The sequence below is a fragment of the Saccoglossus kowalevskii genome, chromosome 5, assembly GCF_978046115.1.
Source record: "Saccoglossus kowalevskii chromosome 5, keSacKowa6.1, whole genome shotgun sequence".
In the NCBI taxonomy this organism is placed as follows: domain Eukaryota; kingdom Metazoa; phylum Hemichordata; class Enteropneusta; family Harrimaniidae; genus Saccoglossus; species Saccoglossus kowalevskii.
This window is the reverse complement of record NC_140645.1, coordinates 3,073,759-3,086,737: the sequence shown is the minus strand read 5'-3', so window position 1 is coordinate 3,086,737 and position 12,979 is coordinate 3,073,759. Positions and strand designations below refer to the sequence as shown.

The 12,979-nt window shown below is 33.1% G+C and overlaps 1 protein-coding gene across 1 annotated transcript in view; it reads right to left on the bottom strand.

Moving 5' to 3' along the window:
* Positions 1 to 157: 157 nt before the first annotated feature.
* The window catches only part of LOC102800623 (cyclin-dependent kinases regulatory subunit-like), a 17,369-nt gene continuing 4,547 nt past the window's right edge, over positions 158 to 12,979 (bottom strand). Inside the window, exons 2-4 of the mRNA XM_085499065.1 lie at positions 2,032 to 2,138; positions 1,399 to 1,526; positions 158 to 870 (exon numbers count right to left, since the gene is read on the bottom strand). Of these exons, the coding sequence (XP_085355191.1) occupies positions 821 to 870; positions 1,399 to 1,526; positions 2,032 to 2,102 (249 nt within the window). The 5' untranslated portion in view covers positions 2,103 to 2,138 and the 3' untranslated portion in view covers positions 158 to 820. The remainder of the gene's footprint in view (positions 871 to 1,398; positions 1,527 to 2,031; positions 2,139 to 12,979) is intronic.

Sequence of the window (12,979 nt, the reverse complement as noted above, 5' to 3'; positions counted from 1 at the left end):
AAAAATAAATTTCATACAAAACATCCAAAAATATTCAGCAAAAATTAAGTATTTTACAGTACCGGTAACTCCAGTGACCATATTATTAGTCTGATAGTTCATTGGTCAGATTAACATCATGTGACTGTATTTGAACAACAAAAATTCGCCAAATGGATTATGAAGAAAACATTTTTTATTAATTCTACATCATTACTACAAAAGAGAATAAAATACACCATCAAAGTTATTTTTAAAACCACAATTGAGCTAAAGTTGCATTTCAGATAGCCAGGGTACTTCAATCACACTCAATATAACCTGTCTATTTTATACATTTATTAAAAAAACTTTAAAATTGAAAACCCTGCGAACTAAAAAATGACAATGTAACATGAGGTCACCGTTATCAATCTGAGTTGGTGGGAATATTGATGTGGGTATTTATTAACTATGTTAAGATAATTCAAGAATCTTTACATGGAATGTAGTTGTATTAGGTAGCATCTTTGATTCAGACATTCTTTAAAAGTTACACAGCATGTTATTGTCACAAACTACATGTATATAACATTCAGATATAAATTGCCATGCTGCTCTTAATCCATCTTGTATTCTTTCAAGAACCATATTATATTATTACCTGGAATATTGTTCATACAATGTGGCTGTGTACTTTACATACTAATGCCACAATTATTATTATAATACAAGATGTATCTTTTCAGTTCAAATTCTAAAACATCCAACCTTATCACAATGACATAAAAACACATACACAGTTATGACAGTTTTATGTTAAAAAACAATAGTTATTGTATTTTCAGACAAAGGTTGTATTTTACAGAATGACTCCTTGTTTATGTCTTCTAAATAGTAGCACATGTGGTTCTGTTGCAAAAAAAACAAAACAAACAAAGAATTATTTCAGATTGGAATCGCTAGTATTCAATGCAAAATAAAGAATTATAATATTTTATATTCTTATTTCAATTGCAAGTGCATGTGAAATGTGTTGTCCATCATCTGTTGGCAATTCAAATTCAGTCTTGTTGTTTGTGGGTGATTGTAGCCATAACACCCCCCCCCCCCCAATAACTTATAACAGAGTCAGCCAATTGGGGAATACCCTACATGATTACGAGACGGGATAACCAATCAAATTTATGCAATTGAGTTTAGTATCATGATAGGGGTGCATTTTATTCCACTCACTAACAGCCAGAGAATGTATGGTTTCAGGGAAGATATTGTAAATGTTTATTGAGTACATCAACATTATCACTACAAAATGAAATTCTGAACGAGCAAATCCACTCAGAACAGATGGTAAAGTCGGTAAAGTTGGTATTGTATTCAGTGATGGTTTTAACAAAATTGTTATTCATCCTACAATGAACTTTTGATGAAGTTCCTTACCAGGACCATGTCTCAAGTAATGTTCCCATCCTGGGGACTGTTGAACTCCAAGATTCCTCCATTCCGTTTCTGTCATTAGGTGTGTCCTGGGAACTAACTTTGCCAAATCTGGTGGCAAGATGACATGCCTGAAACATAAAAACAATGTTTGAGAACACCATATTCAAATCATTATAAATTGAAGACCCTGTCTGATACTATAGTGTACTACAGTATAACACTTACCTGTATTCAAATCATTATAAATTGAAGACCATGTCTGATACTATAGTGTAATACAGTATAACACTTACCTGTATTCAAATCATTATAAATTGAAGACCCTGTCTGATACTATAACAGTATACAGTATAACACTTACCTGTATTCAAATCATTATAAATTGAAGACCATGTCTGATACTATAGTGTAATACAGTATAACACTTACCTGTATTCAAATCATTATAAATTGAAGACCATGTCTGATACTATAATGTAATACAGTATAACACTTACCTGTATTCAAATCATTATAAATTGAAGACCATGTCTGATACTATAATGTAATACAGTATAACACTTACCTGTATTCAAATCATTATAAATTGAAGACCATGTCTGATACTATAGTGTAATACAGTATAACACTTACCTGTATTCAAATCTGTCATCATAATATTTCTCTGAGTATGTTATCTGTTGTTGTGTTGTTTCTGATGGCATTATTGTGTTGTCATCCAGGATTGACTACTTCCAACTCTGAAACATGTCAAAACACATTTTATTCACGACCATTATCAGGAAAGGCACAAAGCAGATTGATATCTCACCATATCCTTAATTACCATATCCCTGAGGCTGATTATCGTTTTCCTAACTACATGTACCATATTCCTGGATACTGTATCTTTAACCACCACACTACTGATCATGATATACCTGATTATTGCATCTCTTATAACCATATTCCTGATTACTGTATCTTTAACCACCACACTACTGATCATGATATACCTGATTATTGCATCTCTTATAACCATATCCCTGATTACTGTATCTTTAACCACCACACTACTGATCATGATATACCTGATTATTGCATCTCTTATAACCATATTCCTGGATACTGTATCTTTAACCACCACACTACTGATCATGATATACCTGATTATTGCATCTCTTATAACCATATTCCTGATTACTGTATCTTTAACCACCACACTACTGATCATGATATACCTGATTATTGCATCTCTTATAACCATATCCCTGATTACTGTATCTTTAACCACCACACTACTGATCATGATATACCTGATTATTGCATCTCTTATAACCATATCCCTGATTACTGTATCTTTAACCACCACACTACTGATCATGATATACCTGATTATTGCATCTCTTATAACCATATCCCTGATTACTGTATCTTTAACCACCACACTACTGATCATGATATACCTGATTATTGCATCTCTTATAACCATATCCCTGATTACTGTATCTTTAACCACCACACTACTGATCATGATATACCTGATTATTGCATCTCTTATAACCATATTCCTGATTACTGTATCTTTAACCACCACACTACTGATCATGATATACCTGATTATTGCATCTCTTATAACCATATTCCTGATTACTGTATCTTTAACCACCACACTACTGATCATGATATACCTGATTATTGCATCTCTTATAACCATATCCCTGATTACTGTATCTTTAACCACCACACTACTGATCATGATATACCTGATTATTGCATCTCTTATAACCATATCCCTGGATACTGTATCTTTAACCACCACACTACTGATCATGATATACCTGATTATTGCATCTCTTATAACCATATCCCTGATTACTGTATCTTTAACCACCACACTACTGATCATGATATACCTGATTATTGCATCTCTTATAACCATATCCCTGGATACTGTATCTTTAACCACCACACTACTGATCATGATATACCTGATTATTGCATCTCTTATAACCATATCCCTGATTACTGTATCTTTAACCACCACACTACTGATCATGATATACCTGATTATTGCATCTCTTATAACCATATTCCTGATTACTGTATCTTTAACCACCACACTACTGATCATGATATACCTGATTATTGCATCTCTTATAACCATATCCCTGATTACTGTATCTTTAACCACCACACTACTGATCATGATATACCTGATTATTGCATCTCTTATAACCATATCCCTGATTACTGTATCTTTAACCACCACACTACTGATCATGATATACCTGATTATTGCATCTCTTATAACCATATCCCTGATTACTGTATCTTTAACCACCACACTACTGATCATGATATACCTGATTATTGCATCTCTTATAACCATATCCCTGATTACTGTATCTTTAACCACCACACTACTGATCATGATATACCTGATTATTGCATCTCTTATAACCATATCCCTGATTACTGTATCTTTAACCACCACACTACTGATCATGATATACCTGATTATTGCATCTCTTATAACCATATCCCTGATTACTGTATCTTTAACCACCACACTACTGATCATGATATACCTGATTATTGCATCTCTTATAACCATATCCCTGATTACTGTATCTTTAACCACCACACTACTGATCATGATATACCTGATTATTGCATCTCTTATAACCATATCCCTGATTACTGTATCTTTAACCACCACACTACTGATCATGATATACCTGATTATTGCATCTCTTATAACCATATCCCTGATTACTGTATCTTTAACCACCACACTACTGATCATGATATACCTGATTATTGCATCTCTTATAACCATATCCCTGATTACTGTATCTTTAACCACCACACTACTGATCATGATATACCTGATTATTGCATCTCTTATAACCATATTCCTGATTACTGTATCTTTAACCACCACACTACTGATCATGATATACCTGATTATTGCATCTCTTATAACCATATTCCTGATTACTGTATCTTCAACCACCACACTACTGATCATGATATACCTGATTATTGCATCTCTTATAACCATATTCCTGATTACTGTATCTTTAACCACCACACTACTGATCATGATATACCTGATTATTGCATCTCTTATAACCATATCCCTGATTACTGTATCTTTAACCACCACACTACTGATCATGATATACCTGATTATTGCATCTCTTATAACCATATTCCTGATTACTGTATCTTCAACCACCACACTACTGATCATGATATACCTGATTATAGCATCTCTTATAACCATATTCCTGATTACTGTATCTTTAACCACCACACTACTGATCATGATATACCTGATTATTGCATCTCTTATAACCATATCCCTGATTACTGTATCTTTAACCACCACACTACTGATCATGATATACCTGATTATTGCATCTCTTATAACCATATCCCTGATTACCATATTTCCAAGAGTTACTGGTAATAAAAAAACTTCTTTTATCTGTTTGGCCAATTATTCAGGATAAGAGAAATAGCCAACAAACTGAGTCAGTTCAATGAGAACATGATTCATTTTTTAATATGGAAATTCATAACATATTTGAGAAACATTCCTTGCCCTACATTCAAATCCAAATCAAAGAAAGCTTAGAAAGAACTCCTGTGTGCTGAGAGTATTGAAGACACATTAAAAATTAATTCAAAATTACTTGTACATGAGATATTGAAGGAAAAGCTGAAAACTAATTATGTAAATCAGGTAACTAATGAACAGAACAGAATAACAAAATTATTAATTATTATGCTAATTAGAGAATTAATATGAACAAATTTAAACCCAAAATTAATCAGGTCTATTTTCCTAGAGCATTTATGTACCAATGATCAGTAATTGAGATATCAGTGTTAATTATGTTAATTAGGTGATTAATAAGCATAATTATTTACCAAAAACTAATTGGGTCTCTGCATAGTTCTCTTTAAAAGTTTCATTAAAATCTAATTAGTGGTTCTTTATATACCAGTGGAACATTATGCAAATTAGGTTATTAATATCCAATTACATGTAAAACTAATCAGGTCTCTGCATAGTCCTAGATCTATGTAGCAAGTCTCATTGAAATATGATGATTAGTACTCGTGACATCAGGCAAAAAGCTGAAAATTAACTAATTATGCTAATAAGGTAATTAATATGCACACATATTTAGTTACCCAAAAACTAATCAATGGTCTGCACAGTCCTTAAGTAACAATGTACCAAGTGTGAATGAAATGTGAAGATTACTACTTGAAATATCAAAAGCTGAAAATTAAAGCGAACCTAAATGCGGCCTTAATTTATAGTTGTGTATATTCTAAACTGTATTCGAAATAATATTGCAGTGGTTTAATTTTGTTTTAATTATAACTGTAGCTTGGATAGGCATTTGAAGTGCTTGCAATTTAACACCATGGAGGCCATTCATGGAGGGGAATAAATAACGAACGAACATATTTAACATCCAGGTACTTTTCAAAGCTATGACGTTTTAGTATCTGATCACATTCGTATACGCCATTGTACATAGCCGTTCATGCTGCCAAGCATTGTGTACTACTAGTATAAACTCAACTTTTATATGCACAATGTGCTTTTTAAAACTTGGGTTAGAGCCTTAAGCGTTTGAACCACAGTATTCTGAGAGTGAAAGCCCAATTGCGTTAAAGTATCGTACTTCCCCGATCGTAAGTCCCTCTCGAGTATGAAGCCCATCCCTATATTTTTACTTGATATTTATCGAGTTGAGAGCATTCACGATTATAATATGCGTGTAAAAGGTGTGTTTCATTTCATAATAATCGTGAATGGCATGGTAGTTTGGTTCATGCTTTTAATTTTATTATGAGAAAACTCGCATTAATTTCAGAGTGCATGGCGAACATACACAACGTGGTTCGCATGCTTTCTATTCTGTCATTTACTCAGGATGAACCCCGATGTTGCAATTCTGGAGTAATCCCTATTTCTTTGAGCAGTAGCTTTCGAAAAGCCAAAAATGTGATCGTTAAGTCGTGTACCTGGTTATTGGGCATGGTTTATATTTCGAAAATTGCGAATCACCAGTTTTTAGGGAAAAAAATCATCGTTTTTTTCGTTGCAATCAGTGCTACAGATCGCATTTTAACATTGCGGTAATTCACTTCCGCATTGCGTTAAAAAATCATCGTCAATAATCAGAAAATTACATGATTACGACACATCATTTTGATTGGTTAATGAAAGACATGACCTGTTATGTCGAAGGAAGTTGTTCCAGGTCAAATCGTGCTGAAAAACCTCATGGTGGAAAATTGCTTCGCGTTGAGAGTTTGCGTACGATCGAAAACATACCAAAACGAAGATAATGATAAATGCCTTTGTCCACTGTTTCCTCACAGACCCTACCCATTATTTCACCGTAAATTCAGATGGTATGTAAATCGTATTGTAATAAAATGTGTGTGTTTTTTATGAACATGTTTGTTTCTTCATTGTAAGTGTCGTTCAAATCAATGACACATTTTTTTTCAAAAATAAGTATTATTTTCCCGAGCCCGGTGTGGTGACCGAATAACTTTTTAGGATAATTTTTCGTTGTTTGCAAGATGGTTACAGTGTTTAACCCCAAAACAAAATCATTTTTTCTGAGTTGGTCCTTGAGTACAAGCTCATCCCTTACTTTTCCTTTACGTGTTCATGCCTCCGGGCTTATGATCAGGGAAGTACGGTATACTGTGACGATTCAGATCAGTCCAGTGTGAGTGATGAGAGTATATCGTCGACGATGCCCCTTGTTCGGATGATAGTTTTATTTCAAATTACATGGAAGTCTGTGAACAATCTGCTTGGTGTTCCTGTGACACTTGTCCCATGATTTGCCAGCGCAGCCCCGTGAATACATGGACGAAAATGTTTCCACCACCACCCTACAAACTCAAGATTGCATACTCCAGCATCTATACTAAATTGAATAATTAGCACGCCGCACAGTGCAGTACTGGAAACAGCATTTATTAGACAGTTAGACAAAAAACAAAACAAAATGCCTGTCTCGATCAATCGCACATCCATAATGTTTGTATGTTGATACGCTTGTAAATATTAAACACTAACGTAAAAGTCGAAACAACCTAGACTAGAAGTCAATTCACCAGTTCAGCCAACTATGGCTCCCTAAGTTGCTTATATTTAATCAGATACTATTTCGTCATCATGCTTTGTTACCTTACCTGTTTATACCTCATGAGGGCGTTTTTTGATGGCAAGATGGCGCAAATGGAAGTCCTTCGCAGGTTTATGGTTTCTCATATTTAAATCATCATAACTCTGAAGATAATCATTTTTTTAAATTTTTTTTTTTAAAATTTATAATCAATATACATAACTTGATAAATACAAACACCAAAATAGGCTCTATTTAGTTCCCCTTTAATTAATTATGCAAATTAGGTAATAAATATGTACTGATATTACCCTAAAAACTATCAGGTCTGTGCAGTGTCCTATGACATCTATGTACCAAATTTCATTGAAATGTGATGATTACTACTTGAAATATCAAAAGCTGAAAATTAATTAATTATGCAAATTAGGTAATTAATATGTACTGATATTACCCTAAAAACTATCAGGTCTGTGCAGTGTCCTATGACATCTATGTACCAAATTTCATTGAAATGTGGTGATTACTACTTGAAATATCAAAAGCTGAAAATTAATTAATTATGCAAATTAGGTATTTAATATGTACTAATATTACCCTCAAACTAGCAGGTCTGTGCAGTGTCCTATGATATCTACATGTACCAAGTTTCATTGAAATGTGATGATTACTACCGTTAAAATCCTATTATAAACCGCGGCTTATATTACAATGTATCAAATAAAAAATTGGGATCAACAGCTCAAGTTTGGGGTGCGGTTTCTATTACGTACATATTGCAATCACTAAATGGGCGTGGTCATTTTTCCCCACATCACTTGCACAATATAAGGGTAACTCCAATTTAGATGTCAGGGAAGAGTGATAAGCGTCACGTCACAAAAAGACTGTTCACATGAAAAAAAAATACTCAGTATTTTTAGTGTAATATGCATTTATTTTTTTAATTTTCTTTGTAACGGAAAGTATATTTTGACAGGAGTTTCAAATAAAAACAAGCACTAAAAAAGTACGGTACCGTGGGTACGGTAACGCAATCCGGCCATGCTTCGGCTCACAAGTGAATAACTTACTTGTTTTCGAAGTGTTGAAATTGTTGATTATTACTCAGTAGTGATTATAATAACGCACAAAAAATAAATTCGTTGAATTGTTATCAAATGCAAGTAAAATTCAACTTAGTTTCACCGTAAGTGAATTATTTCGGTCACATGTAAACGATCGACGCAATAAGACATCCGCCATGTAGTTTGAATGCACACGAGACCAGGGGGGAGTTGCATGACACGATTGGTTAAAATACTTGGCTCATTTGCATAAATTAATATTCATGAGCAATGAACAACTTGTCTTTTCAGTAAAATTGTGCCAAAATGCTTTCTGATAGCATACATGTTAGTTCTAAATTGATTGATTCTATCGTTACGAGCTGAAAAAATAATCGGAAAAATGATGTAAAGGTAATTTTTGATACACACTTTTGATCAGACTCCAGCTAACTATTGAAAGTAAACACAGGTTTTCTCTTTACCATGATCATAGCAAGTTATGAAATTCATGGAGAATGCAGAGGCACGTTTATATTTCACTCTAGTACTATTGCTCAAAATTGCTCAAAATGTTTTCAGTGACTTTTATCAGTGACAAGTTACCTAATTAGTATGCATTTCAATGAACCACAGTGTGTGTGTATGCGCAGTTTCAAATGGAACAGATTTGAACGCAATAAAATCAGGGTTTGCGCTAATGTCTCGGCAAGACGAGTCCCACTTGCAAATTTTTAAGAAATTGAAATTTGACCCTGGTTAACTTTATTAAAGATTTATTTGAAAACTGGGTTCCTCTTCAATAAGTGGAGTGCGGGAAGCAAAATATGGGGTTAACGCAATCCCTGTCTATGTACCAAGTTTTATTGAAATGTGATGATTAGTACTTGAGATATCAGTGGAAAAGTCAAAAATTGATTAATTATTATGCAAATTAGGTAATTAATATTGCACAGATTTTTACCCCAAACTAATCAAACCTGTGCATTAGTTTGGAGCATATATGTGCCAAGTTTCATCAAAATCCAATGAGTGGTTCTTTAGATATTAGTGGAAGAGTCATGGAACAGCTAAAAATCATCTAATTATCATGCAAATTAGATAATTAATATGCATGGATTTTTACCAAAACCTAATCAAATCTGCGCATTGGCCCAAAGCATATGCAATGTATATGCAATGTATAGTTCTTGAGATATCAGTGGAACAGACACACAGAGACACACACAGACACACATACTAACTGCAAAGACTCTATTTTTGTGCTTCGCACACAAGAGTCAAAAAAGATAGTACAGCTTTCTGTAATTTCACTGTATCATTATTCATATATTTAATATCTATTTCATGAAGGTATGAATTTGTTTTATATAAACAAAATGACCAATGACTGCTGGTAACCTGCAAAAACTCATGGACATAATGAGTGTTATCAAACTTATTTAGTGTTTGCGCACATGCAATGATTGGTTGGCAAGAACCTGTCTTTTGCACTGGAAAATAAAATATTAAATATACATGTATGTGTCTCTGTTAATAAAACAACTTATGAGCATTGTTGTCACAGAAGATCGCAGGATAGTGTTGATTTGTGAATGACATTCCTCATCAAACATTGGCATGCTAGTTGGCAAAAATGTAGACATATAACATCACAGTATAAATGTTCATAACTGGTGATAAGCCTTTTTTTAGAAATATTTTCATAAGCCAATGCCTACCAATTTTATAATTTTTAACATCGTTACAGTTGATTTCAACATGGATATCTATTTTTAACATCGTTACAGTTGATTTCAACATGGATATCTATTTTTAACATCGTTACAGTTGATTTCAACACGGATATCTATTTTTAACATCGTTACAGTTGATTTCAACATGGATATCTATTTTTAACATCGTTACAGTTGATTTCAACATGGATATCTATTTTTAACATCGTTACAGTTGATTTCAACACGGATATCTATTTTTAACATCGTTACAGTTGATTTCAACACGGATATCTATTTTTAACATCGTTACAGTTGATTTCAACATGGATATCTATTTTTAACATCATTACAGTTGATTTCAACATGGATATCTATTTTTAACATCGTTACAGTTGATTTCAACACAGATATCTATTTTTAACATCGTTACAGTTGATTTCAACATGGATATCTATTTTTAACATCGTTACAGTTGATTTCAACATGGATATCTATTTTTAACATCGTTACAGTTGATTTCAACACAGATATTTATTTTTAACATCGTTACAGTTGATTTCAACATGGATATCTATTTTTAACATCGTTACAGTTGATTTCAACACGGATATCTATTTTTAACATCGTTACAGTTGATTTCAACATGGATATCTATTTTTAACATCGTTACAGTTGATTTCAACACGGATATCTATTTTTAACATCGTTACAGTTGATTTCAACATGGATATCTATTTTTAACATCGTTACAGTTGATTTCAACATGGATATCTATTTTTAACATCGTTACAGTTGATTTCAACATGGATATCTATTTTTAACATCGTTACAGTTGATTTCAACACAGATATCTATTTTTAACATCGTTACTGTTGATTTCAACATGGATATCTATTTTTAACATCCTTACAGTTGATTTCAACACGGATATCTATTTTTAACATCGTTACAGTTGATTTCAACATGGATATCTATTTTTAACATCGTTACAGTTGATTTCAATATGGATATCTATTTTTAACATCGTTACAGTTGATTTCAACATGGATATCTATTTTTAACATCATTACAGTTGATTTCAACATGGATATCTATTTTTAACATCGTTACAGTTGATTTCAACATGGATATCTATTTTTAACATCGTTACAGTTGATTTCAACATGGATATCTATTTTTAACATCGTTACAGTTGATTTCAACATGGATATCTATTTTTAACATCGTTACAGTTGATTTCAATATGGATATCTATTTTTAACATTGTTACAGTTGATTTCAACATGGATATCTATTTTTACCATCGTTACAGTTGATTTCAACACGGATATCTATTTTTAACATCGTTACAGTTGATTTCAACACGGATATCTATTTTTAACATCGTTACAGTTGATTTCAATATGGATATCTATTTTTAACATCGTTACAGTTGATTTCAACATGGATATCTATTTTTACCATAATCTTTTTGATGACCAACAATGTTTTAGAGTAAATTTATTACTTTTGTGAGCAACAAGGCAAAACACCATGTACTTCACAATTGAATGTTTCATTTCACAGTAATTATATTATTTATGATAGCTGCTTTGTTTTCCTATTTCATTGTGTAATTATATTTTTTTTATTCTATAGTTTCAGATTATGGATCAAAATAGCCCTGAGTACAGTCCTGTAGGTTGGCCTCCTTCCGCTGATCTGATCATTCCATCCCCACTGTCCTGAGAAGTCGTATAGACCTGCGATTTGAGCCTCGGCTACAAATTTATGGCGGAGAGCCTTTCTGCACTTTTCATGATTGTAATCAGCCAAAATGTCTATTGACCAATCTAGCGATCATAAATACTGTTTTTGTGGCCGAAAAATGAACTTACAGCTCTGGAACATTGGTGAACGCTAGTTTTACAACGCAACAACGTTTTGTTTATAAATACGTCAAGAACAAGATGGCGGCGTATATTTTCTGTTGACGGAAAATGTTGATTTTATCGACCCTAGTGGGAATCTTCCAGTTAAGATATTTGGAATAATAAGACATGTCGACCTGCTTATTTTTTAGCTAAAAGCTGAATGCTTCTTAAATAGCCCGATGTAGCCCTTCACATAGTGTTGAATCGTCGGTCTATACGACTTCTCAGAACTGTAAGGCTGAATAAACAGCAGTAGGAGGCTAACCTACAGGACTGTACTCGGGGTTAGGATCAAAAGGGTTGATACCAAGTCTCAGAACGTAAACGAATATTCACCAAGTTATCCAACAGAAGAATAAAGCCTGTTAATCTCGTTATGAGATTAAGACAATAAAGCGGTCAATATCCAATGAGCAAATAAACTATCATAGAACAAGCAGAAACAATAGCGTCCTCTCTCCTTCCCTTTCTAGCTCCATCATGATTTAAGGATGCTGTACACGCTTTTGGTATTGATTTTCTAAACTGATATTTTCATATAAAATATTTACTGAACCACACAAAGCTATATATTGATGGAAAGCTTATTTCACATTGGATGTGAAATCGACAAGATAGTGTGTGTATGGACGTGTATAGTCACGAGATATGTGTGTAAACACAGAAAGACATTTTCGGTAAAAAAATAATTGAACCAATGAATAAACGAATTTGGTGGAACATTGGCAACAAAACAGTTTTTCAGA